The sequence below is a fragment of the Manacus candei genome, unplaced genomic scaffold (assembly GCF_025592945.1).
Source record: "Manacus candei isolate 608988 ecotype Guabito, Panama unplaced genomic scaffold, ASM2559294v1 h1tg000057l, whole genome shotgun sequence".
Classification (NCBI taxonomy): domain Eukaryota; kingdom Metazoa; phylum Chordata; class Aves; order Passeriformes; family Pipridae; genus Manacus; species Manacus candei.
Window position 1 is genome coordinate 11513055 of NW_026138105.1, and position 27327 is coordinate 11540381.

The window sequence follows — 27327 nt, forward strand, 5'->3', positions numbered from 1 at the left end:
TCTGGGTAGCTCATTTTGGGTGTGTAGTTGGGATTTGAAAGAGGCTGCTCAAAAAGAAATACAAGAAGTTAATTGTAGGGGTCTGGGCTGCAGACTGCAACTGGGTGGTGTATGAGGAACTAGCTGAACCCATCCCTGGGCCAGAAGCTCTAGATCTGCTGTGTCCTGCATCCTGGGTGTCCCATAATGGCCAAACAACCTGCAAAAATGCCTTACCCTCGGTGCCACACAGGGATGTGTAATGTTTCTGTGCATTTTTCCCACCTAAGCACTAGGAAGGGAACTGGGGATGGAGCACAGAAGGACTTGCAACCCAAAGGGAAGGGACAGCCCCTCTGCTGTCCTTCTGCAGCACTTGTGACAAGTCTGCTCCTCATGTCACGCTCCATCAGGAGCAAAATAGGCTGCTTGGTTATGCATTGCTGATAAGATCCAGTATGGAATGTCTATGCCTTAGTGTTTAGAAAGAGGACTTCTGGTGTGCAGGAGACTGGAGACTGATTTACCTTTATTGACCTTTGCCAGATTAGATTCTCTAGTGGTACAAGTGATAGACAAGTGCAGCTGATTTATAACACGCAAGGCTTTGGATGTTGATTTGCACCTAAATGAAAGAGTACTTCAAAATGACAAACATCCCTGAGGACTAAATACTGCCTCTGAGCTGAACCTACCAGACATGCACAACACAGACTCATCCCTGCAAACCTCTGTCTGCACAGGGCACACATGCATGGCTCAGTCCCACGCCAGGAAAGAGATGATAAATCACGACCACTTTCTAGTATCTTCTTTTTATTTTCCTCTTAAGTTCCAGGAGCATTTCTGCTGCTTTAAATCCCCTTTGGTACTATAAAACACCTAAAAATAAAATTAAAAAAAAATAAAGAAGAAAAAGCACGTTCATAGAAGTTTCTGGTCCTCGTGCTGTGGGAAGGCAGGTGGGAGGACACAGGAAAAGTGAGAAAGATAAGGAAGGCACAGATATCTGATGGATCAAGTATTTTATCTTCAAGTCCCTGTGACCAGCTTACAAGGAGGTATTAAAAACCAATCTGTCCACAGATTTGGGGCTGTGGTGGATACACAGGGACTTGAGTTCTAGCACCACTAAAAAGCACCTCCAAAGAGCAATGAAACCAGAAGACGTGTGCTGTAGATCTGGCTGCACAGTCCTGGTTTGGTTGCAGAGCACCTGGGAGCCATAAACACAAACAGCACTTTGCATTCACCCATGTGTCAAACACTACAGCGTGTCCTGCCAGCCTAATTGACAGAAACCAGCAGCTCCCCTCCACTAATGAGAGCGCCCATTACATCTAATTAGCTGAGGTTCTGTTCCAGGTCCTGTTACGTTTACACTTGAAATACATCTTCCAGCAAAGAGCCTTTTGGGAGGGAAAAAAAAGGAAGAGAAACATAATTCCAATTAAACTCTGAAAGGGGCAGAGAGCTGGGGAATGCAGGTCATGCTGAGGAAAATGCTTTTGGACATTGGACATGTAACAGTAGGTCACTCGAGGGGTCACGTAACCAAGGATGTGCCACTTGTCACCAATGACTGGCAAAGCACAGAGGGTGATTGTGGGCAGCCACACCATGCCTGGCACCCTGTCCTGAAGCATCCAACCATCCAGAAGACTTCCCTGGGCTTTGGGTCACTTCCTCACTGCTGGCAGGGACTGCAAGCCCAGTCCAAACCCAGTCCTGAGGTTCCACTTGGTCTTTCTGATGGCATCAGAAGATGGATGGGGGTTTGGGCTTCCTGTTTATTTATCTTTTCTTTTTTCCTGATTTCTCCAGACATTTCCTGACACCACAGTGTGTTTGAGGAAGGTTTTGCCTCTTAATAAATTGGTTCAGTTGGGTGCCTATAGGAATTTTCAGACATGTGGTGGGTGACGACAGTGGTGCGTGGGAAGAGGAGCAGAAAAGGGGCACTAAAGCAACTTCAATTAGTCTCCATTCCCCTGGGGGCTGTGGAAGAAAGAGGCATCTTGGCAGACTCTGGGCTGTCACCATCCAGGGCAGAGCCCATCCCCAGGAAGCTGACAGAGGCAGGAAGGATCCAGGGGCTGAGGGGCTCGTGGACAGTCAGTGCAGAGGGTTCAATACAGGCAAAAGTACAGTGGTCCTGGGATGGGGAGTGGCACAGGAGGTGTGAGAGGAGGCAGAGCTTCGTGGGGTCTTGTGGTGGCTTTCTGAGCCCTATAGGAGTGGGTTGGAGTGGTTGGTGGAGAGCAGGAGTGCAGGTCACAGGGCACCTGAAATGGCACAAGAAAGCAGAAAAGCTCTGTGGGAGGCAGCTGGAGGCAGAGAGAGCTGTTTGTGCAGTGCCTGGTTGGTCTGGAGCATGTAGGACTGCAACAGGAAAACCCTTTAAACCCACAGTAATACTTTTCAGGGACCCCGTAAACCCTAGAGTGCTTTTCAAGGATCTGAAATGATAGCAAGGAAAAGCCAACTCATATGTCACACTGCACTCTATGTCACACTTGTAAAGCAGAATCACTGACTGGAAAATCTATAGGGACCAACACACCTAATTATGCTGGAAAACTGTGGCCAGCCTTTAGGCTTCTCCTTCTGCTTTCTGCTGAGATTATCAGCACAGACCAACCTTTGCTTGCCCCATCCTGTCATCTAACTTCCAGAGGATGCTCCTTCTAGTACAGACTGCCTGGCAGAACAGCACTTACTGCTTATCTCCCCTGCTCATGACCCTGCAGTAATCATTTGCAACACATAAAAACCATTAACCACCTTCTCCAGACTGGCAGGTGCCAGCAAGCTGTTCACCCTCTCTCTCAAGGCTGTAGGGATCTCCATGGAAAGTGGGATAAGGAAGCTCAGGTTGTCCTCTCCACGCCCCTGAACGCCTGGAGCAGAGGTCTGGCAGCTCCCTGCCAGGACCCTGCCATTGCTGAGCAGCAGCTGGAGTCCCCAGCCTGGCAGTGCTGACAGGGACTTTACACACACACACCTCACAGTTGTGCTGCCCTGGCTGGGGCTGAGCAAACAGGGGACTGTTGCCTCCAGAAGAGAAGTGCACAGTGACTCAGATGGTGAGGGGGAAATCTCTGCCAATATGTAAGCAAATGATGGATTGCTCCATCTGCCCAGATGTCCTTGTTACCCTGGGGAGGAACCAGTCCATCTACTCCATCACTGAGCTGTGTGATATCTCTCCCCACAGAGGTCCTTTGGAGGCTGTTGGATTTGGGGTTATAATATTAAGTGTTGTTAGAAGAAACCTACCCAGAGTCCCAGGAGAACAGGCCCGAGAGACCTCACCCATCCCACCTGGTCCATCCTATACTTATGTCTTTCCCCATCTTTGCCAAACCAGTTCTTAAAAGACCTCCAGGAATGGATACGCCACCACGTCCCCAGACAACTCATTCCGGTGAGTCACTAATCATTACCAGCAGAAATGACTGTCTAACCTGCTGCACTTAAGCCTATTACTTCATGTCCCATTCATCACCACATTGCTCCATTCCTTTCTGCAACATCCTCTCCTGCATGTGAACACTGCTGAGGTGTCCCATTGCATGCTCAGCAGATCCACATTGACCCCAGCCCAGAACAAACACACTGACCTTATTCAAAGAGGCAACATGGTCATCTTTTTCTCCATTTGTCTCCAGTTTTCTTGACCTGTCCTTGTGTGCTGGTGTTCCTGTGCTGCCACCTCAGCTGGCTCTCTAGTGCGTTCACCTGGGGATGACAAAGCAGCAGCTCAAAGAGGAGTCTGCACCACTGCAGAGATAACCTTTAACCTGTCCCAAATACAAGGAGTCTGCACCACTGCAGAGACAATCTTTAACTTGTCCCAAATACAAGAAAAAAATGCTGGCTCAAATTTTCTTCACCAAGGTTCCATTTGCATTTTACCCTACAGTTGTAGAGGTCTGAGCTCACAGAGCGCAGCTTCATCTCTTCTCTCCCTATCCCACCTCTTCTGTACCTGCCACTAGTCCCCCTCTGATGGGTTGGTTGCTCTTGGCTCTGAAGGACACAAGAAGTCACAGGGGCTGCCTGTAGCAAATAGGTAAATCTTGCTCTTGGCTCTGAAGGACACAAGAAGTCACAGGGGCTGCCCACAGCAAATAGGTAAATCTTGCTCCTGAGATGACTCCATGTTAAGATAAAGATTGGGGCACCAAGTTTTACCTGTTTCCGTAGGGAAGCAACTGTCTTCTCCAGTTCAGCCACAAGGGACTCAAGGTTCTCTCTGGAGGAAGGGCTTGGGGAAGGCACCTCGTTTCTGGGGTCAGGGATAAAAAGTGAAAGGGATTATGCAAACAGCAGCTTCCTGGCTGAGAAAATCATTCCGCCTCAAACAGCCCAGGTATTTACACATCAGAGCTGAGGTCTGCACTGAAACGCTGGAGGACTGGACAAGCTCAGCACCCAGCTACTGATACACCCCTGACCTCCAGACCTCTGCAGAGTGCCAGTTTCAGAGGTCTGAATGGACTGAGTTATTAAAACCTTCTCTTATGTTTCATAAAATGGAGATAAAAGTGGTGATACTACACCTGGGGAAGGCAGGCTTGTGCTTGGCAGGGTTTTCCTCTGGGTAGCTGAAGCCAGGAGACCTCTTCCTTCGGAACCGCTGAGAAAGAGCCCTGAATTGCCCTCGTGTTTGGCAGTCTTGGGAAGGAAGGGAAAGTCTGCAGTGAGCACTTGTGTTTAAAGCAGAACACAAGGCAGAGCTGCCCCCCTGTACCATCCACCCTTGACACAACTCTCAGGCTGAAGGGAAGGAGGCAACAAAGGTGTGCAGGGATTCCCATGTCTCAGCTGGACATCTGCACCCAAAATACAGAACAAAAGGACCGTGGCAGGATCTGTGGTTTAATGGAGTTTTAGACTCACAAATGGATCTGTGAAGTGGCATGTGGTAGGGACCTGCATACCTGCTTCTGTGTCTCCCCCAGCCAGAGACAGAAGCCCACAGCTAGGTGGACCTTCAGTCAGGTTCAGTGAAGTTAACAGGCTTCCTAGAGAGGTGGCCAATGCCACAAGCCACTCAGGGTTTAAGAGGCATTTGGACAATGCCCTTAATAATTTGCTATAACTTTTGGTCAGCCCTGAATTGGTCAGGCAGTTGCACTGGATAACTGTTGTAAGTCCCCTTACAACTGAAATATTCTATTCTGGTCTATTCTATTCTAGTCTAGTCTAGTCTAGTCTAGTCTATTCTGTTCTGTTCTGTTCCATTTTAATTCTATTCTACTCTATTCCATTCCTATTCTATCCTATATTCTATTTGCACCCATTTGCTGACACAAGGTTCTCCCGGTGTAGCAGGAAATCAGCTGCAATTTCACACCAGCTGATGGCGTGTGACAAATGCCACCCAGAGCAGCCCCCGTGTCAGCTGGTGCTAGAACAGCCTGCTCCTCACCCTCACAACAGTCCTGCCACAAGCGGAGGTCCACGGCAGGGATCTCCTCACAGCTGACCATGCCCTGCAGGTACGATGCCACCCGGAAGACATCCCTCTGCAGCTGCTGGATGTGGTCACTGTTGTCACAGATGACACGAGCAAGGGACGTCTGTCTGATCTGAGTCAGCTGCGCCGGCGTGAAGACTCCGGGATTCTCATACCAAAATCTGCAGTGGGTTGTAATCACACCGTGACTCAGGAGTCAGAGAAGAGGGAGGGAGGGAGGGAGGGAGGTTGAGAGAGGAAAAAGAGTTCCCTGACATCTGTGTTGCAGCATGACCCATCTCAAGAGAAGCTCCTGCTCTGGTGTCAGGTGGCTGCAGACACAGAAGGCCTTTTCTGAACCCACAAACCTCCCCATGCTCCTGCCCTTAGTGCATGACCAGGCAAAGACGTGTCTCATTCACACAAACAGCAAACAGGAATTAAAAAAGAAGCTCCTGCAGACATTTGCTAGCATTTTCATGAGATATTGGACACACCCTCAATGATGCCCAGTGTTTTTCAGTGGAATGAGAATCATTAAATCACAAATGAACACCTTGACAGTAACTGTGATAAGTCCTTTTGCAAATGCACTGGACTGTTCTTCATATCACAACACAATAAATAATAAAAATATTACAGATTCTGCTTCTCCCTGTAAGGAGCGAAACCCCCAACACAGAATACCAAAGAATTTGGGATGACTCCAGTGGCAATACCTGTCTCCATCCCTCAGCCTTCTGAACTGCGTCGTTAACAGGCACATCAGTGTTGGTCCAACTCTGGTCCCAGGGACAAGATCCTCCACCATCAGCGCTGGAAACAGGTCAATATTTTTGGCAGTTCCATATAAACTGCACGATAACAGATATTAAAAGAAAAAAGTTAAAAGTCTATCAAAGAGTGGAGATAATATAAATCTGATACCAACATTGGAATTTGTATGCCAGGAACTCATCTGGACAATATTTATAAGGGTTTTATCTGAAAGACAATGGGATAAAGGCCTGCCTTGGAAAGAGGCAACCAGGGCAGATAGGACATGGTTTAGTCTGACTGGAAAATAGCTCCAAGGCTCAATCTGCTCCCAAACTACACCACAGCAGTGACTGACAACATTCCACCCAGAACCAGACTGATCACTTGGAGAGACCTCATTTGTCTTACCCCATTGTTAAATCACAGCTATTACCCTATCTTAACATCTGTGGGTGGCAATATCTGGAAAGGTTAGTCCATGGGTGTCCTGGGAGGAGCAAAAACTTTTCACTGACTGATCTCCAGTCATTTTGATGCTTCAACATCCAAGCTACAGTACCTCCTGAGCTTTTCTCTGATCTCCAAGTTCTTTATCTCATTTCGGAGGTCCTCAAATTCCTGTGCAGATGAAAGGTTGCAGAAGACCCTGAAGTCATTGTAGGGTGGGATGCCGTGGTCTCGCCCTCTCTGGATGTTGATAGCAGCCAAGTCCAGGGAGACAGAGTGTGCCATGGAGAAGAGTTTCTCCGTCAGCTCCATGTTGAGGAGTTCAGAAGGGACCCGCATTTTCCCAGGAACCCCAAACAGCCCACGGAGGAGGGGGTCAATCCCCCCCTCCTGTGTGATCCTGAAAGGGGAGAAGAAGGCCTTGTGCAGGGGGATGTGGCCTTGTTGGATGGGCTGGAAGGTTTCGTTCAGCCGGTACAGGATGGGGTTGATCAAGGTGTGCCCGAAGCGGAAGGCAGCGGTGGCAAAGGCGTTGAGAATCCCCGCATTGACATTGGGGTCGTAGCCTTTGTACTCACCCAGCATCTTCATCCCAGCCTCCCCAAGGACCTTGGGCAGCCACTGGGCATAGGTGATGTGCTGCATCTGGGCACCCACAATCTTCCGTGCCTCGTGGTACAGGAGGTCCCCGTCCCAGTGGGGATTGAGGGCGGCCAGCTCCGTGGCGACGCGGTTGTGCTCCCTGAACCACAGCGTGTGCATGGCCGTGAGACCCAGCTGCTCGTTGGCACGGTGGTCTCCTGCCAGGAAGCACGGCACGGGGCTCTCGTTCTCATCTCTCATGCATTCCGTGGGTGGCCCCACGGCAAAGGGAAGGAGATGCTTCCCCGAGCTGGGCACAACCTGCCCGCGCTTCAGCAGCCCGCTCTGGCTGCTCAGATCCCGCAGCTCCCGCGACTCCTGCTCCGTGCTGCCGTAAACGTTGGAGGCATCGATGTAAGACGTCAAGTGGTTGATCTGCTCTCTGGCATAGACAGAGTTCATCAGCAGGGAGGTCATCCCGCTGCCGCACACCGGGCTCGAGCGCACGAAGAACATGCAGCGCCCGTTCCTCACGCGGGGGTCGTTGGCGGGGACCATGACGGAGAAGCACGGCGGGTCGTTGCTGCACACCTCGCTGCAAGGTGCTCCGTCCGAGAAGCGGGACATGCTGATGGCTGCCACCGTCTGGTCCATGTCGTGGTCCAGAAACTGGCCCCACTGCATGAGCATGTGTGTGAACTGGTCGTCGGGGGTGATGGTCTCAGTCCCGATCATGGCAGTGGAGACGAGGCGAGGTAGAGGAAGGGGCAGATCCCTGGCATCTTCTGCCAAGGAAAACCCCCGGGGGAGGTTAAATCCGTTCTGGTAGGCGGGTTTGAGGAGCCTCTGGAAGGCTGTGAGAGATGCACCCCACATTGGGTGCTGGAGGTTGTTGCAAGAGCCGTCGTGGGTCCTGTACTTCTTGTGGAAGCAGATGTCGGAGCAGTTCGGCGTGCGACGGTGGGCAGAGCAGCCCGACAGGTTGGCAATCATGTTCAGGTAGTGAGGGGACACCAGGTCATTGTAGCGATAGCCTGCAATGGGAAAGGCAAAGCACCAGGTCAGCTGTCACCTGTTGGTTCCTACTATTCCATGTAAGGGCTCTGTATGTGAAAGCCACTGCTGGGACTGTCAGGATGGGCACAGGGAGGTCAGATCCCTGAGTGTGGTGTTGCAACATAATTTAAGGAAAGCAGAGGAAGCACGTCAGGCCCACAAAGAAGAACAGAAAGGGAAAACAGTTTGGTATTAACTGCATGGAGCTGGAAACCACAAATGTTGTGACTGGCAGAGCAAACTGTGGGGGTGGTCTCGGTCTCCACTGTAGGTTTATTTTATGGCTCTCTGGGTTATTACTGCCACCACGAGCTCCATCACCCATCCAAACTCTACGTGACGAGCAGCAGGAAGCCATGGGTGACTGCCAGGGCGCTGCGCTGTGTGAAAGCGCTGAATAATGCTGCACTGTGGGGATGCTGACAGGGCAATAAGGAGGAGAGGCTGCCAGTCCAACCAGCCCAGACCAGACCTGCCACCTGGAAAGAGACTCCTTGCACCCTGGAATACAGCCAGGCAGGAAAAAATATTTACAGGACCCAAACACACATGCCTGCTACATGATGATTCACACGTATAGGTAGAAACATGCAGTGTACGGGAATGTCTGTTGTAGATCGAGGAAGTGGATGCTTGGACTTTACTAAAGTACTTTTGGTGTTATATTGCTTTGTTCCTTGCTACCCTATCTTGATAAAAAGAACCAGAGTGGTTGAAATGCACCTGAGTTTATAGCTAAGGGGTCAAAGTAGTAGAAAGACAGAAGAGTGATATCCCCCTTTCTCTGTTACGGCACCCAAATACCCCAGAATCCACAGTAATTTTCTTGTTGCTACGTGGAGGGCAGGAAAAATCTGGGACCATGCTGCTCAGGGTCTGAACTTCAGACCCACAAAGATACTCCTTTATGAGTTAGATGGATAAATATTTTTTAAAGATTGGGGCTTTTGTAGCCAGTCAAGAAACCTTTACAGAAATGGGGAACTGAAACAGTTTCCTGACTATCAAGCTGGTATGGTGAATGCAAGATCAGCCTTCCAGCCATTAGGAAAACCATGAGATGTAGAAAGAATTGCAATCCAGAAAACACATTTCTTATATACCCAACATTTATCTGGATTTTTGGTAAACCCTTATAAACTTCCTGGATATCTACACATCATTGTTTTCACTTCAACTAATGCACAATATTAAGAAGGGAAATGAAATCTCTCCCACCTGTGACATTCATATCCACAATGAGCCCTTGCTGCACGTGTTCCTGAATCAGCTGCAAGGTCCTTTCAAAGATCTCCCCTGCCCTGGCTGTCTCGATGGTGTAGGGGTCCCGGGGGTAGCGGAAGAGAGCCAGGAGGTCATTGGGTGTCTTGGGACGTCTGTTTCCAAGAATTAAAAGTGATGCAGGAACATTAAAATTAATCAACTCTGCTCAGGGCAATGAGACTCTACAGGCAGCAATAGTCGGGCCCTAAGCCTGGTCTGGTGCTTGGCCCCCAAACCATTGCATAGACCAACGTGACTTGCCTGCACATGGCAGGTGATTAAAGAAAGGATATTTTTCCCCAGGAAAATGCACATATTTAATTCCCTCAACATCTCTGGTTTTTTCCTGCGATAGTAATTTACTTTTCACTTTTCAACAGCTAAAACCCAGAGGGTTTGGGGCTTAATAGAACCTATCCATCTTTTCAAGGAAAACATATATTGGGGTGGAAGAAGAGGGAATCACCATTCACTCGAGAATTCATTTTTTATTGAAGAAATGGTTAGAACTGTTATATTATTATTTCTGTTCACCCTGCAAAAAGTCAGTTGCATTTATAAAATGACTAGGCTGATTATTTTCTTTCCTATTCACTATCTCCAGAACCAGCCCCAGCTGACAAAATTTACATCGCAGACAGAAGTGACATAAGAGGCATAATATTAATGCATCTCATTTTTCCAGAATCCCAAATGCCTGTTGGGAAGCTCCATCACATCCTCACACCTCACACGTGGTGCAGCTCGAACCTCCAACACTCAAAACAACACCACAGTTTTCATTTGCGGGTTGTCAACGATAAAAGGAGGTTGGAGAAAGCTTCGTTTGTCACGGGTTTTTTATCACTTTTCCGCCTCAAGTCTGAGATCAGGGCACTTCACAGACTTACTTGCTGAAGAGCTCGGTGCGTGTGGAGTTGATGGCGTGGTCCACGCTGCTGATGGCCTCCCGCAGCGACGTGGCTACAAACGTGTCACCGCTCCGACCGACGTCCGTGGCTTTCCAAAGCACAAAGAAAGAACAAAATACCCTAAATTTACTTTGATATTAATTGCTCTTCCAAGTTCAAGAAAATCTGTGCACTCCTCCTTATCCATTACAGTTTCCCTAAAGCCTGGGGCAGGAGCTGGAAACCAGCCACTTCTTTCCCATCCCCATTGAAGGTATTTGGTCAAAGGTCGGACTTGATGATCTTGGAGGTCTTTTCCAACCCCATCAATTCTGTGATTCTGTGATTCTATGACTGACCAAGTATTTAAACCTCTGCATTTGCAGTGACAATGTTGTTCTGCTCCTCCCTGCCCCGGTGTACGAGGTTACAGTCAGATGATGATTTGTGAGCAAGTTGGTACATTTTTTAATTAGTCTCTCCCTCCCAGCAGAGGCAATAACTACATATACACTGTCAGCTGGGCTTGCAGGAGGAGGTTTAAGACAACACCTTTGGCTTTGCAGGGAGCAACTGCAGCTCAGCTGAGAAAACAGCAAGGGGCAGCCGGGAGGTACGTGGGCTGTGACAATGGAGCAACCCTGATCCAAGGGACCTGTCTGAAAAGAGGCTAAGGAAGCAATTTCTTGTATAACTATCTGTACAAAATGTAGATGTCAACACAGCATAGTACCCCCTTAGAGGAGATCAGGATAAGTTTGTGAAGGAGCAGTGGAGGTGCCGTACCGGTGATGGTGAGCTGCATGGCACTGGAGGTGAAGCCAAAGGGGTTCCTTGCTATGCACTCGTATCTGCCCTGGTCAGCCACACCAAGATCCTGAATGGAAAGGGTCCCATCTTGGCCAATATGGAACTTGCCACTCTCTGTGATCTGGATACCCTCCTGTTGCACCACCAAAAGACAGAAAATGTGTCAGTGGATGGAAAGCTCCCCCCCATCCCAGCCCTCAGCCTGCTCAGCAAACCCGGAGATGGATGTGATGAACAAAAGTGGCCACCAGATGTTAGCATTGCTCTTCCAGTGAAACCAGAAAGCCTTCCAAGGAAATGTCAGTCTTTATTCCACAGACTGATGTAACCAGTGAAGGTGGGAAAGGTGTTGAAGGAGGGAGTTGTTAAATGCCTCCCAGAGGAGCCACCCTGCTCCCCAGTGACTGTCAAGCACATGAAATCTTCACATACCTTGACCCAGGTTATGGTGGGCCGTGGGTCTCCCTGGGCAGCACAGGTAATGGCAACATCCTGGCCTGTCTCTGCCACCACATCTTGGGGGGGCTGAAGGAACACGGGTATCACTGGGCAACACAGAGGAAAGAAGTCACCAGGGCAAGAAATGCACCAAGGAAAATAGAGAAATCTGAGTGTAAAACCCTTCAGCAGGGGCAAAGCAGGGCTGGGCTCCTCCTGCTCTTGAAAGGATTCTGCAGAGGGGTGACAGCTCACCCCGTGCTCTCTGTCTTGCTACCAAGCTCTCTGTTCATTTATTTATGTAATTGATGTTCATTATTTTCTGCTCCTCTGAGTCTCTACTTGGGACAATTACACAGGAATGTGCTGAGTCATTTATAACCATTCACTCAAAGCCTTTCCAGAAAGGATGCTCTAGCTGAAACAGGGATCATGTCTTGATTCAGGCGCTGTCAGATGAGGCTCTCTGGAAGTGTTAGTCAGGACAGATTAAATAATTATATTGATCTTGCTGGTCTTAAAATATTCTGCGAATTTTGTGCTTGAAGCTTCACTGATTTCATGCTTCTAGATAGTGTCCTACCCTCCAGTCTGCCATCAGTAAAATTCTACCATGTTTGTGAACAAATAGGGAAGTTTGCTTACTTAGAACAATTATTTATATGGGAGCAAAAAGAAAATTCAGGAAAAGCTTTTAAAAAAGGAGAAAAAATTAAGCTTTAATTAAGCTTAATTAAGCAAAAATATTCCTCTGTGGCTTGTATTTTACAGAGGTTTAATTTTAGAATACCTAACTTTAAGCTGAACCTATGACCTGGCAGGTAATGTTTAAGACAAATGTATCTGGAGTCAAAGTCAAACGTTCCTGAGAAGGAATAATTTTGTTTTGAAGACTATTTTATTTTTAAAAGAATTTTACAATTATTTCTATGGGAGAGACAAAACTTAAAAATGGCAAAAAAAAAAAAAAGAGAGTAAGAATTTAATTCATACACTTTTCTGTAAATGATACGGTATTCCTTTGCCAAAATAATTTTCTTCCTGACAACTCCCAGACCGAAGCGGCTCCTTCCAATTCACAAACCTCGGCACTCCGAAAACCTCTCTTAACTTTTCCCACCAGCTGATGGAGCTCTCATGGAAAAGCAAAATCCCATCCCACGGCAGACAGGGCAATTCCCCGCCTGGTCAGACGGTGTGTTATTCACCAGAACCTTTGCCAGCCCTTTTTTACCTCGTGGGGTGACCGAGAGCTGCACCGGGAGGGTCCTGACCCCGATGGCACTGATGGCGTGGCACTCGAACTGTCCCTGGTCGTGCAGAGCCACCCTCAGCACCCGCAGGGTGCCCGTGGAGAGGATGCTGTGCCGCCGGTCGTTTGGCAAGGGCCCACCTGGGCAAACAAGCAGTTTGTAAATTCTCTATGAATGTCTCTGTGAGATGTTTCCCATCCCGACACTAGAGGGATCTGCATGATAGTTACAAATTTCGTTTCCCTCCCGACATCAGTCACCCTGAAATGCCATCTTTATCACACCAAATTTTCTCATCTGAGCAGCTGGGCAGGAGCTGTAACCCTTTTTCTTTCCTCCTAAGTCTTTTCTTAGTGCAACCTGCAGATTTTGTAATACAGCAAATAATTATCCAAATTATCCAATTATCCAAACTGGCTGTTTCATTAAATAAACAGAAAGATTTAGAATTGTCTTTTTGAATTAGTTACTGTGATTTTCTTCAGTTTGGAAACTGTTGTTTCAACATTTTCTCTATTTCAGAAGAAAAGCTGAAAACTAAACTGCTTTACCAAACCCAAACAAAATTCTTAAAACTTCTCAGTTTGGCAACCTATTTTTTTTTCCCCCTCCAAATAAGGGCTCTTATTTATTCATCCTAAATACCAAAATCCCCACACAGTCAAAAGTGGCTTTGAGACAAGCAATACTCCATCACTTGTCCTTCTCTTGTCTTACTTTTAGCACATGAAAGCAGTGCAAAGCCTGGTTGATTTTTAATTTTTGGCTTGCTGTGTGCAAACCTAGTTCCAATGCAGTTGTCAATCTTACTTCTTGTCACTGTGCTCCTTTCCACATCTCTAAAATATATTTTCTGGGAAGTGGAGTAAAACAGGTTAAAGGAGATGGAGGACATGCAGGCAGAGCAGAATTTCAGCTGGTCCTTCTTAACTCTGCACCAGGGCCATTGCTGTGGAAGCTGGAATACAACACCCGTGAATTCTCCACAGCACTAAACCATTAATTATGGCTTGTGAAGCATAAGGAAAAGTTGGAGGACCTCTGGGCCAAGTACTATTGGCTTCTGTCCCAGAAAGTGTTGGATGAGATCAGTTCAGTGGAGCCAGCACTAACAATTATTTGGGACTTTAAAAGTTCACCACCTGTTGTCCCAAAGTCCTTCTTCCTAAGCTAAAAGAAAACTCCGAGGTGTGTCAGCAGTGAATGGGGTTCTTCTGCAATGTGCTCCCCAAGAGCAGCAAATCAATGGCAATGACAGAGAGCTGGCACATGGTGAGACTGCTGAGGGAAGTGGTGGAATCATGATCCTTGGAAGTGTTCAAAAAAACAGGTAGATGTGTCATGTAGGAACATGGTTTAGCAGTTAACATGGCAGTGTTGGGTTAATGGTTGGACTTGATGACCCTAGAGGTCTTTTCCAACCCAAACAACTCTGTGACTGACACCCACTGACTTGGAGTGCACAGACCTTGCCTTTTCAAAGGAGGTAGGAAGTCACTGCAGAAAGAAATTTGAGGCTTTCCACGGGTTTCACGCTGATGCAAACCAGCACACTCCTTCCTTCTGATTCTGTGTGTCAAAGGCCCAAGAGGCTATTTCCTCACTGCTTAACATCATCCTTGGTGATCTATAACACACCTCCCAGTGTGACTAGCCCTGTGCTGATAACCATCTGTCCCGTGCCACCACTGCAAGTCACCACCCTGGACCATCAGCTCAGTTGCTCCCACCCACATCCCATGGATGATGGCACGGGAGAAACCACGAGTCAAGTGAGGCAGTACCTGCCCTTGTCCAGGTAATCACAGGTGGAGGGTGACCCTCAGCAGAGCAGGGGAAATCCACACTTTGTCCCTCAGTTACTGTCTGATCAGTAGGAATGACGAGAAACCTGGGAGAATCTGGAGGGGAAAGCAATGATTGCGCAGCAGGAAACACCCAGGCAACAAACTCGGGGAGTTCACAGGAGCAGAACCAGTCACAGGGTTCAAATACACCGTGCTGACCAAACACTGTGCCCCAGAAATGTCACAGAACATCACAGAATCAGTCTGGGACTCCTCACCTTGCACGATGATCCTTGCTGTCGCCTGGATGGAGCCCTCGGAGTTGGTGGCATTGCAGTTGTACTGCCCCTGGTCTGAGAAGGTGACGTTCTGAATGAAGAGTCCTCCAGAGCTGGTGATAGTGAAACGGGAATCCTGTGGCAAAGGAGAGCCTGTGCCGAGGGTCCAGCTGATGCGAGGGTGGGGGTGCCCAGAGACTCCACACTCCAAGGTGACGCTTTCCCCAATCAGCACTTCAGTGTTCTGAGGCTGGATCACAAAAGTGGGCTTGGCTGGAAGGAAACGAGTGCTTTAGAAACCAGCTCTGCTGCCTGCTCGGTTGCAGGCAGAAATTGCTTGGACTCCTCATGCAACCCAGCTAACAGTCACCTGGCTCTTCCCTGACCTCCAAATCCTCGCTGTGAGCGATGCCCTCAGCACTAAGTCCTCCTACCACCTCCTCACACCCACTCACCTAGTGCTGGAGCATCCTCTCTCCCATGTCCCCTTCACCCTTGATAACTCTGTGCTGCAGAATTCCTGCCAGACTTAAACTCCCTCCCCAGTCCCAAGCCACCTTCAATCTCTAAATCCCTTTCCCCACCACAGTGAAGGAACCCCCCTAAGCTCAGGCCACTCTCAAAGTCATTGCTTTGTTAGATACTCTCTCCCTCAGAACATCTTGGCACATACAAAGCTGTGACTAACTCTGATTTAGCTCCACTCCCATCCCCAACCCGAGCTGGGTCATCAAGGGGTGCACAAAGCTCCCTTACATGGGGTGCCAAAATAGCGCAGCACAACTTCTTGTGTCTTGACCTCCCCAGCTATGTTCTTGGCCATGCACTGGTAGACGCCTTTATCCGACTCCTTGGTATTCTGGATCATCAAGGTACCATCTTGCAACAGGTTCAGGCGGTTGTCATCTTTCATGTCAATCTTATTACTGAAAAACAGCCACAAACGGGCAAAATCTGGAAGGAGTAAACACTGGTGGTCCCCCTCAAGCTGCTGGGAGGGGCAGGGGCTTTGCTTGCATTGCAGTAAGTTAGTGTTTCTTGGAGGTATTCTGAGACTTCATGAGATTTACAGCAAGAATTCTGATTCACAGCACTGAACTGCAGCTCCAGCTCTGATTTGCTCCCTGGGTGTGCTGCTTTTTCTCTCACCACTGATTACATATGACATTTACAGCCCATCAGGAGAGCACACTGTTCCCATGCCACGGCACTGCTGCTATTGTCAGGGCATCTCTGCCTGGAAAGCCTGTTCTCATTACTTTCTAAGTGCAAATATTATAATGAACTAATATTGTTATTGTGTACAGCCACTTCTATTCAAAGTCAAGGCTCAAAGGCCTCAAGGGAGCAAAAAGCTCTGAGTAAGTCACCAGGGGACCCCAACACAGCTTGGACTCCAACCCAGCCTGAGAGCTGTGAAACATCTTCCTTCTTTCTGCAATAACCTGCAACTCCTGGATCCCAGCCCGTGGCAGAAGGTCCCAGTGCTGCATCCCATTTGTCCCAGCACGAAGGAATCTTGGATGGCTGCAGATGACTGAAAAGGGAGAAGGGACCTTTGTCCCCCTAGGACAAAGGCTGAACCCACTATGCAAACTAATATGCTTGCTGGGCATTTATTTAATTCCCCTGATGCCTCCTCACTCCAGTCATATCTCGTTTGTGGAACATTTATTATCATTACCCCTCTTACAATGCTGTCTTTGGGAGCCTGCCAGCATTTCCCTAACAAAACCTTCCTTCCCGGGGGACTTAACTCAGCCATAAACTTTTGCTCTGGGCTGAAACTCTGCCTGGTGGGGGGTTTGCTGAAGAAGCACACATTGATCATTTTTATTAATAACCGAGCCCTGCTCAGGCTCCACCAGACAAGAAGCTCGTAAAACAGCAAAGCAGCTTCACTTCCACAGTGGGCAGCTGCTTGAGCACAAAATATTTTATTGTGTAGCATTTCCCAGAACACTTTGGCATCTAGCACAGCCATGTACTTTTTCAGTGTTTCTGTACAGAAGGATAACCTATACACCGATTTGCAAATTCTGTCTTTCAGTGCAGCACAAAAATTTTTCTCTTTGAAAAAAAAAAAACCATTCTCCAGCACGATTGGCCTTTGTGTGAAAAACCTAGAGACTAGAAGCAATTCAGCAGTTAACAAATGGCAAGCATGGTGGCTTAGAGCAACATGAAACACTAATTTTATTTTTTCCCTGATCAAAAGACAATTGCTTTCAGCCTGCAGAGCATGTTTATAGGAAAGTTATAAGCTCTTGGAATCCATTACAAATGCAGATGAAATATTTCAAGTGCAGATGAAAACATCACTTGGATTACGTGGTCACCAGAGAATGCTATTAAAAGAAAGGTAAATACAACCCATGGAACAGCCATTTCTTTTTTCTTTTCCTTTCTTTTTTTTTTTTAGCATAGTGTGAAACAGTTTTTGTAATTACAGGCAGGCACTGAAGAGCTCAGTGCTTGAAAACCTTTGCCACCCCAGGGCTCATTGCATGAGACTTACTTGTTGTGCAGCCAAATAATCGCGGGCTTTGGATTTCCTTCTGCCCTGCAGGTGAAATAAACTGTGTTTCCCAAGAGGACGTCGACATCGTGGGGTTCTGAGGTTATTCGAGGCCTCTCTGCAAAACACCATTTGAACAGAACACAGTCCAGAGCAGCACAAAACCACCTCCAACCCAAGCAGGGCAGAGTGGGTCACACAACACCCATCCTGCAATGCCCCAAAACAGGTACCAGCAGAGCCCCAGGCACAACGGTGTCCACTCAGAGCCACCCCAAAACTTCTCACTAACACCAAATGTATGAGGGAATAGCATCATTCATCTGAGCCTGCTAAAAGCCCTGGAGAATCAAAGTGGTTGTTCCTATTCCCAGTTTGTTGGGCAGTGTATTAGAACCTCCCACAGCACAGAGAAAACCAGATCTGGCTGTACACTGGTTCATCATAGCTGCCCCAAGAGCTGGCCCCTGTATCTCCCAAAATAAGCAAAGAAGTCAGTGGCATCCTCATTTGGGTTGTTTTTCTGTCCCTGGCAGCCTGCTGCTCTCAGCAACTGCCTGCTCCACCTGAACACAGTGCCAGCTCCCTGCAAACCACACCACTTCCCTCCCAACAGGATTTCATTCATTACATCCCTAATTCACCAGCCCTATCCAGCCAAGCCTTTCACTATGTGCTTCACTTTAAGTTGTACTAAGCAAGTTAAACATTGAAAGGATGTGCTAAAATAGGGAGGAATTTATGTACAAGCTCTGCAGTGCTTGTTCTTGATTCAGGGAATGCTTACCCATTTAACAATCCACATTCTCACCAGCAATCCACTGAAACCAGAGGGATAATTCCTAAGATTGAGAACCTGCCACCTCCTCCAGCAGAAGGTCAGTGTCCTTACTCCTTAGACCACAAGTCAGTGGCTCATGAACTGATCCCCACAGGCAACAGCAGCACAGACCAAGCCCAGCACAGCCCCAGAGTACAAGGTGCTGACCCAGTGCAGATTTGCCCCTCTGGCTCACATCTGCTCACAGCTGAGGGTCAAATGGTGCCAGCAGATTTCGGACTGACTCAGATATCAGCTGCCTGCATCATTAGAGCTTTGTACTGAATTATGGATCACTTGCCTTTCCCAGCTGGCACAACACCAGCATGAAAACCCAGCGCCAGCAAAATCTTCCCACCAGGTGCTCTGGCTAATTTGACAGACATCCCACTGTGAGCCCATGCCTAAACCAGAACAAATTTGCACTAACAGCTGTACTGTGGCACTGGGTGTGTGTCAGGGACAGCTTATTGTGTGGCACAGCCACTCACAGCAGATCCCATTCCATGTGTCTCCAGCTGCTTTCCCTAGACCCTTCCTATTCCCTGCTCCCTTGAGGTCACAGAACCACTTGTGCCAATTCAACTTTTTGCATGGCTGTGCCCTAAATTAAGCTGTGAAATGCTCAAGACTTTACAGAAAAAAATAATGAAATCATAGGAGAAAAGCTGAATTCAAGGGACAGCTCTTTGAAATCCAGCTGAGCTCACACATCTGACACACAGCACACCTGGACTGGCATATCCAGGAGGGATTTTCATGGCCAGCCTGAGTGAGTGGGAACTTCTCAAACTGATTCTACCAGCAGTGAAGTACCAGGGAATTACAATCAACATTGTGCCAACCTCCACTTAAAAATCAGAGTTTTGTCTTTTTCTATATAAAATATTTAACTTCGGAATTTTTCAGAACAAAACCTAATTCAAAATTCTAAATTTAAGGAATAACAGCCTAACAAATGCCATACACCACACCAAAGTCAAACACATTCAGCTATGTATCTACCATGTGCTCCCATAGGTTTCCAGTTGTGTTTCCAGCCAACTGCAGCTCTCCCAGTGTTCCCCTTCTGTTCAGCCTAATGTGGGATATTTCCTCTGGTTACTGGTTTAGCTATGGATGGAGCAGATCCTTTACCATCCCTACTCTACCTAAAAACCCAGGACAACACCTGCCAGCCAAAACAGAGCTGACTTCAAACCCCCCCCCATGACTGTCAGCTTTTTCTGCGTTATCTCAATAACTCCTGCAACTCCCCTGGGATTTTCCCATTTCAGCAGTAAAGGAGGAAGAAGGCAGATGCTAGGGGGAGGAAAAGGGGTGGAGGAAGCAATTCCCAGAGCAGAGCCCAGCTCCATGGGCTGAGGGTGGCCGGTGGAGGGGTCTGGCCTGGCTCACCGCAGTTGAACTCCTGGGCGGTCAAGGTGACGATGGAGCGGCCGTGCAGGTCCCGAGGAGCCTCACAGGTGGCAGCTGTCTGGATGCTGCCCTGCTCGGCGTATTTCTTCAGCAGCTCAGCCAACCACATCAAGTCACAGTCACAAAACAAGGCGTTGGAGTCCAGCCGCCTGCAAGGGCCGAGGAAAAGGGCAGCTCATTTCCCAGCCTCCGACCGCTGAGCCGCCTCCTGGAGGCCAGGACACAGGAGGGGAACAGTCCTCGGGAGTGAAGGGGGCATCTGGTTGTTTTTCCCTGCATTTGATCATATCCCATATAAAGTTTGAGGTATCTCATCCCTGTGACGGTTAAATAGGATGCTTATCCAAGCAGAAGGATTTAATTGAAAAACTAACCTTACCAATTCCAGTTTCAAATGAAAATAATTCACTTAAACTGGATTATGAATTTTTGGCCTAATTTGAGGCAAAGAAAGACACTGATATATTAGGGTTTCCCCCTGGAAATTTCAGCCTTTACTGAATTCTATAAGAACAGCAGATAACACTGACTCTGTTAAAGCTTTCCATTTTCTTTTAGCCCCCAAAACCTCCCCCTTGTTTTTCATGTGCACCAGGTCAGTCCCTTTCTGTGACCAGCTGTGAGAGGTTGTAGCATTTCTGCACAACCATAAGAACTTTTATTACTGCAACATAAGCCTGAACCATGTGGAATGGAGCTCCAGTGACCTCCCAGTGCACTCACCCTCTTTCCCTCCACTGACCTCATTCCTACGAGCAGCGCTATCCATAAGGATAAATAAGGACTACAGGGGGATTAGTTCATGCTTCCTTCCCCACTGACAGTTTTACAATCAATGGGTTTGAGCCATCCAAAAAAGAAAACAAAAAACAACAAAACCATGGAAGAAAGGTCTAATGCTTTCAGGGTCACATATTTGAGAATGTGAGATTTCACACAAGGCCATGACAGAACATTTTATAGACATCCCAGCTTTTTCTCTGACACCTACAGACAGCATTTCACAAGTTTTTCCCTGTTAAAGAGAAGTGAAGCATTTTACCTGCTTGCAGAAATCACTGAGGGCTGCAGTGAGAAACATTATTTTATTGCACTTGAAAATCATGGCAGGACACCAAAATTCTCTACCTTTTGCATTTTTTTCCCCCAAACACATCATAGAATTTGTTTCCAGAGATCATAAAACCAAAGCAAAGCTCTGGGGGTTTAAGCAAGAAAGAAGAAAGCTTAAGAGACAGCCAGGTTATGTGGGAATAACACACTGGGGAATTCCTGCATGGAAGGAGAATCATGCACCTTGGCACCACTCTGATTATTTTCAATCTAGAAAACAAGCCTTTTCTTTTATGACTATGATTTTTCCTTCCAGGTTAGATACTGATCTACAGACATGATCGAGGTCATATCCGTGACCTGCACTTTCCATATTTTTCAAGGATGTTTTACGGGGTCAAACCGTTGTGAAGACTTTCCAGGAACGCTCATTCCTGTGGCATTATTAAGCTGTTAGCTGATTATAATTAGCCACTAGAATAAAGAAACTTCTAACTGGTTAAATAAGCTCTCAGGTCCAACCAAAACTGTTTCATAAACTTAGCGGTGGCCTTAGAAGTGCAACAACTGAAAGCTTTGCCAACCAGGCACATTCTTCCTCAGGTCCTGGCCATCTGATCGAAGATAAACAAGTGCTCTTCGCAGGCAATGTTTTTTACTTACAGCCGTTTGAGGGATTCCAGTTGAGAGAATGTCCCTGGATGAATCTTGGAAATCTTGTTGTTGTGCAAGAATCTGAAATGGGAGAAGCCAAGCCAAAACATTATCCAGTATTTGCACCACGGGGGTGACAACATCCCAGGTCAGAACTCGGTTTAACCGCAGCTCAGTTTTTACATTCCGTGTTTGTTTCCATGAGCTGCAGGAATTTCACCCGTCTGTGGGTACGATGCAATATGCCAAAGAGGAGAGTGGGTGTGGGCTGGAAATGGTGAGTCAAGATGTGATGTAACAGGTTTAACTGGAACCTTAAAGTTTCTCTGCAAAGGGAGGAGAAAGGGCACGAAATCCCAGACCAGACGCACCCTCTGTGTTCTGTGCCTGGGTCAGCTCCAGGGGGACCTTTTCTTTCCCCCCTGCAGATGACATGACAACTTTACAAGGGCAGCCACTGGAGGATGGTTCCAGGAGAAGTTAGACAACTCATGCCTTAGACTCAGTGTTGTTATTAACCCAAACTCATGAGTAAATCTAATTCAGAGAACAGCCGCCCAAGCTGGGCTTATCTCTGAACAAAACTGAGCAAAATTTTCATTTTTAGAGTCTTAGCCCACAGACAGTACTCCCCAGTTCTTAGGGAAAAACTCTGCATGAAAATGCATCAGTGGGGAACAAGACGGGATAATTAACTTCCCATTCCCATAATGTTGGGGAAATTTAGTTATGTTGGTTACATCTAAAACTAATAAGAGATCATTCATAAAAGATACGAAGCAAATTTTGGAGATGGTAGAACAGGAGAGAACACAAAAGCAGCACAGTTTGAGTGCAAATGTCTGCACACACACATGTGTGCACCCGAGTTCAGCCTGGTTGCTGACAAAACCAGGCTGACAAACCTTCCTTTAAAATTTAAATCCAGCATTTTTGTTGGATCAAATACAGTGACTGAGATCAGCCACGCACTGATCCAGGTCTGAATTTTCCTAAGGGTGTGGGATCCCACGATTTTATTTCCCTGGCACACATGGATATAATGCACATTTCCACACAGCACAGAAGGGTCTGCTGGTTTCTCCATGGAGCGGGAACATGGTCTGTTGTCCTAGTGGCTACATTACTACTAGAAGCAATCCTGGGGAGCAGGAGACACAGGACTCCATTTCCCTACTGCTTTCAAGAAGGATACATGTTTTTCTTGTTAGATTTTTTTTCTGACTTTATCCCTTTTCCATCCCCTTTTTTTTTTTGCACACTCTGCCCAACAGTGACTAATGTTGCTGACCTTATGGTCAGAGTAAAATTTCACTTGGCTTGGCCAGTTCTAGGGCTTTCTGCAGATTTACCCCTGTTTAGATGGAAACCTGAACATAACATAAAAAGGGAAATTCCCTTCGCATCCTCAGTCACCCATCTACTTGGCAAGTATGTAAAATCTCCTTCTTTAAAGAAGTTTCTTTTTGCATTTCCCTCCATTTTGAAGATCTCACTTCATGCTACCAAAACTGTTACACAAAAAGAAGGAGTTTTCTCCCTTCTCCTCACCCCCTTACTCCCAAGAAATGTCCTATCTTTACTTACAGCCTTTCAAGTTTAGGCAGGTCACTAAAAGTCTCCAGCTCCAGACTTTCCAGGTTGTTGAAATGCAAGTACCTGTCATACAGAAATCACACAGATTGCAATTTAAAAGACAGAAGATCTTCCCAGATCAATCCACCAATGCCCCCCCAGCTGGACACCACACTGTCTCAGGGTAGATGTTGAGAAGCCAGAATGCACTTTAGTGTCTCTGCTTTCCAGATCAAACACAGTGGCCAACGTGGCTTTTCCCTATCCTGTCAATTATTTACTCTTTCTCTTAATAAACTAAAACAGAGACAGAAAAAAAAAAGGATGGATTTGCCAATTTGTTTTTCTCAGAAGACCAAGACCACCATCACTGTGAACTGCCTGTTGCACTGCTCAGGGTCAGGAGGAAACTACTGCTCATGGAGACCCAGCAGCAGCTGCTCCCATCCAGGTATTGTACAGTAATTTTCCCTGTCTTTCCCAACATATCCTTGGATTGTCAGGGAGGAAGAAATGGCCTGACTACGAGGCATTTGTCGCCAGCCTGGGAATAGCAACACTTCTGAGTGGAAAATGAGTTTGCTGAGGATTAATTTGTAGAAAAAGGCACTGAACAGCCTGATAAAACTTTGAAATTGGTCCCTGCTGAAGGTGGGACTGGAGATATCCAAAGGCCTTTTCCAACTTGCATTTGTGTGTGGTTCTAAAAAGGGCTCCCAGCACATGTACCCACCCAGCAGGAGCAGAAACATCTCCGAATGGCTGGTGTGGGGCTGTTGTGTTCTGTGGAGAGAAGGCACAGCCCCCAGAAACAGAGATGGTGCAGTCACCTGGAACACTTAGATCTAAATAGCACATCAGCAGAACAGCCCAGCTCTTGCTGATACAAGTTTATGGTTTTAGTTCCACTAAAACCTAAAGTGTGACCTGCTATTCCAGAGGCCTGGGAGACCTTGTGTTCCAGGTCACCCCTTGTCATCAGCAAAGCAAACCTGGGGTCTGCAGAGCAACTCACAATACCTGGCACTGCCTGTTCTCATGAGCTGTGACATTCACCACCACAACTGACATGTTCCTGACCTTTAGATGCATCTCTTATGGTTCCAAAGTTGCCTAAACTCTTCCCTCTTATTTTACACAGGCATAAATTTCACAGCAGACACAGATTAATCACAGATCTACAAATACTCATTCTGCTATTGTAGCTGATTGCATTGAGAAATAATTGCCTAAGCCTCCACATGGCTGTTTGATTTGTAATGGAAGGATTCATGATAAATGGTCCAGTATCAGAGCGCAAACTGGGAGACGGTGACTCAGATTCTGCACTGGAGGGTCACAGTGGGGAAGAGATGTGCGTGCTCTAATCAGGCTCAGATGTCTGCTGAAATTGCTTTGGACCTTGAGGAAACCATCTGATACTGCCCATCAATTGAGCTGTACTTTTTCTTGAAAAGTTGGCTTGGGGGTGACAGGAAAATGGGGGTAGGATTTGAGCAAAGCTAATTCTTCTGGAACTATGCCCGCCCGAGATTGAAAACAGATGGGACTTTCAGCGGGTTGTTTGTTGGTTTTGTTTTTTTTTCTTTTATTCGTGACATCAAGTCTGGAATGCTCATTGTTGAAATACCCCTGCTGCCAGCACCAGTTCTCTAAGCTCAGCTTAGAGCCAGTTTTGGCTTCCTATATTTTCTCCCAGGCATCCTTGCTCAGCTGGCCGATGAAAAACCATATTTTACACACACACACACCTATTGTTAGGCTTGCCTGACACTTCCCATTTCCACTTCTGCTGTCAGCGTGGAGAACAAGCTGGATCCTATCCCTTTTACAGCAAAATCTTTAGTTATATTCCAGCCCTATAAACATTGCTGTTGGGGACAATGCACAAATCAGAATGATTTCACCTTTAGTTTCTCTTCTTCAGTGAGGCAAATAATTCCTAAAATTAAAATATTTAGGAAGAATAAATAATAAGGAAGAAATTCTTCCCTGTGAGGGTGTTGAGGCCCTGGCACAGGTTGCCAACAGAAGCTGTGGCTGCCCCATCACTTCTTTTGTTTGGATCTATCATTTTCCCCCATTGCAATTTCCAGATGCTTTACAGGAAGAGACCTCAGTATTTACTAACCAAAATCAGTGCTGGGACCAACTGTTTTCAAATTAACCCGGTGTAGTCTGGCAAATCTGGCTGATCAAACAGAGCTTCATCCTACCCCTTGCTAAAGTGCCTGGTACTCTCCACATCTGGAAACACAGCAAGCAAGGCTCATCTGTACTTACAGCTGTTCCAGGGAATGGAGCCCGTGGAAGGCATGTTGCTGGATGCTCTGAATTTCGTTTTTATAAAGGTAGCTTTCAAAAGGAGAGAAAGGAAAAAGCATTAGGCCAACTCATCAGAAGCTGTGTTCTAAAAATACAAAGGAAACAATAATGAACCTCAAGTCGAAGCAGAGCTTGTTGGTTGGATTCAAGGGCAACGTTTCATAGCTCTGACACTGACATTAACATCCAGGAACTCCAAACACAAAAAAACATGTCCTTGGCTGGCAAACATTACAAGCGGGTTGGTAAATTTTAAAGTGGTTAAGAAAATACTGAGCTACCAACTCACAGGTATTTCAGGTTCTCTAGATCTTCAAAGGATCTTCTCACGATTTGTTTTATCTGATTATTGTTCAGCAGCCTGTTCAAATCAAGAAAGAAAAATACAAGTGGTGAATCGAGCACATGTGAGATTTGTGGCTTTTCTGTTCTCGGATGCCCACTGAAAATTCCTGAGCTTGCTTGTCAGAGAATTTAAGATTTAAAGGGTTAGCAGATCAAAGTTTGTGTATTCACACCAGCCAAATCAATGAGAAGGTTTCTTACCCAGAGGTGCCAAGTGCTTCCAATATGTACAGTGTTCAAAGTCTTTTGCCACAGGCTTTTTGTTCAAACCACTTCTTGCCACAGTGGTTTTCAGCCCCGAGTTACAATTTTGGCCAGGAAAGGGATGAGGGGAAGGAAGACAGGCAGAAGGAGGCAGAAGGGAGGGGGATATTAAATCATTGCTGCCACTCTTGTACAACCACATTGGTTTTTGGAGGTGCCTGGTTGTGTTCAACCTGGGAGCAGGGGAGTGCAGAGACAGTTTTTAAGAGTACAAATGTAGTTTAAAGCATCAGCTCACAGTGGAGTTATAGGAGCTATAAAATGGTAACAGCTTTGTTCTAATCACTTGGTAAACCAATATCTGCAAATGAGAAAGAAATAAATTCAATTCTGACTCCTGAGGCTACTCAGAGACAGCCTCTTTCGATCTAGGGAGCCTTGTGCCAGATTTTAATAAAAAACCTATGGACCACATCACACTGGAAAGCAATCTCTGACTTGTATGTGCAGTTGCCATGACTGTGCATGCAAATGATGGCCGGTGCCAAGGACCAGAAACAGCTCAGCCCTGTAAGAACCACGCTGTGCAGCAGTGGTAACCACACAGCTGAACGCTACAAAAACCTCTTCTGCAGCCACTGCCAAGCCCAACACCGAGCAAAGACAATAAATCACTTATAAATAGCTCTTTAATATATGAATTTAGCTATTCATCGTGGCTGCCCAACCGCACTCCTGTGGGTCTGTCGCTGCGGTATCCCACTGATTGCAGATCTGGTGAAGCTCAGAGCTGGTGGAGTTTAGAGCTGAATAGCCCAGAGCAAGGATTTTATCAGCTACACTAATTTTTAAAATTCCTAAATGGAGTTGTGGATGAAGAGATGTGACTGTGTGCTGCAAAGATTTCTTTTTCTACCATTGTAGGAAAAAGTGCAATTCCCTCTGCAAGCAGCCAGACCTCACAACGCTGGGTCAAATTTAATATGTGCACTAAATGTGCATTTTCTATTTTACAAGCTGATTTTTGTGATAATTCTGCTCCTCAGGAATGACCTGCCACCAGGCAGCAGTTGGGAAGACAGTTCAGCACTTTTCCAGCAGTAAAGCCTAATCTTCTGTCCCACTTTTCCAGAGAAAATAGAGCAGCCAGCCTCTGTCATTACTAGCCAAGGTCTCCACCTGGGAAAACCAGTTTGTGCAGGTAAATGATGGAGAGAAAAGACAAAGAGATGGGGAGAAATGGTAGAAAGCATGTGGGAAAAGAAGATGAAGATAAAATCAAACACCTCAGGGATGACAGAAAAGATAAAAGATGACAGAAATACACATGTGTGATGGCAGGTTCACAAGTTCCCACCAGGCACCTGAGTCACACCAGCTTTCTACCAGCTTGTTCTCAGGTGGAGAA

General features: G+C 46.9%; 1 protein-coding gene across 2 annotated transcripts in view; it reads right to left on the reverse strand.

Moving 5' to 3' along the window:
- Positions 1-530: 530 nt before the first annotated feature.
- The window catches only part of LOC127478134 (peroxidasin-like), a 46841-nt gene continuing 20044 nt past the window's right edge, over positions 531-27327 (reverse strand). For both annotated transcript variants that reach the window (XM_051803384.1, XM_051803385.1), the window contains 21 exons: positions 25660-25731; positions 25329-25400; positions 23058-23129; positions 21480-21551; positions 19743-19912; positions 17525-17642; positions 15763-15932; positions 15007-15279; positions 14726-14842; positions 12923-13081; positions 11683-11795; positions 11227-11383; positions 10441-10549; positions 9506-9663; positions 6762-8265; positions 6163-6297; positions 5417-5625; positions 4545-4659; positions 4177-4270; positions 3603-3720; positions 531-2264 (listed from right to left, as the gene is read on the reverse strand). In XM_051803384.1, coding sequence (XP_051659344.1) covers positions 3625-3720; positions 4177-4270; positions 4545-4659; positions 5417-5625; positions 6163-6297; positions 6762-8265; positions 9506-9663; positions 10441-10549; positions 11227-11383; positions 11683-11795; positions 12923-13081; positions 14726-14842; positions 15007-15279; positions 15763-15932; positions 17525-17642; positions 19743-19912; positions 21480-21551; positions 23058-23129; positions 25329-25400; positions 25660-25731 — 3985 coding nt within the window. In that variant the 3' untranslated portion in view covers positions 531-2264; positions 3603-3624. The remainder of the gene's footprint in view (positions 2265-3602; positions 3721-4176; positions 4271-4544; positions 4660-5416; positions 5626-6162; positions 6298-6761; positions 8266-9505; positions 9664-10440; positions 10550-11226; positions 11384-11682; positions 11796-12922; positions 13082-14725; positions 14843-15006; positions 15280-15762; positions 15933-17524; positions 17643-19742; positions 19913-21479; positions 21552-23057; positions 23130-25328; positions 25401-25659; positions 25732-27327) is intronic.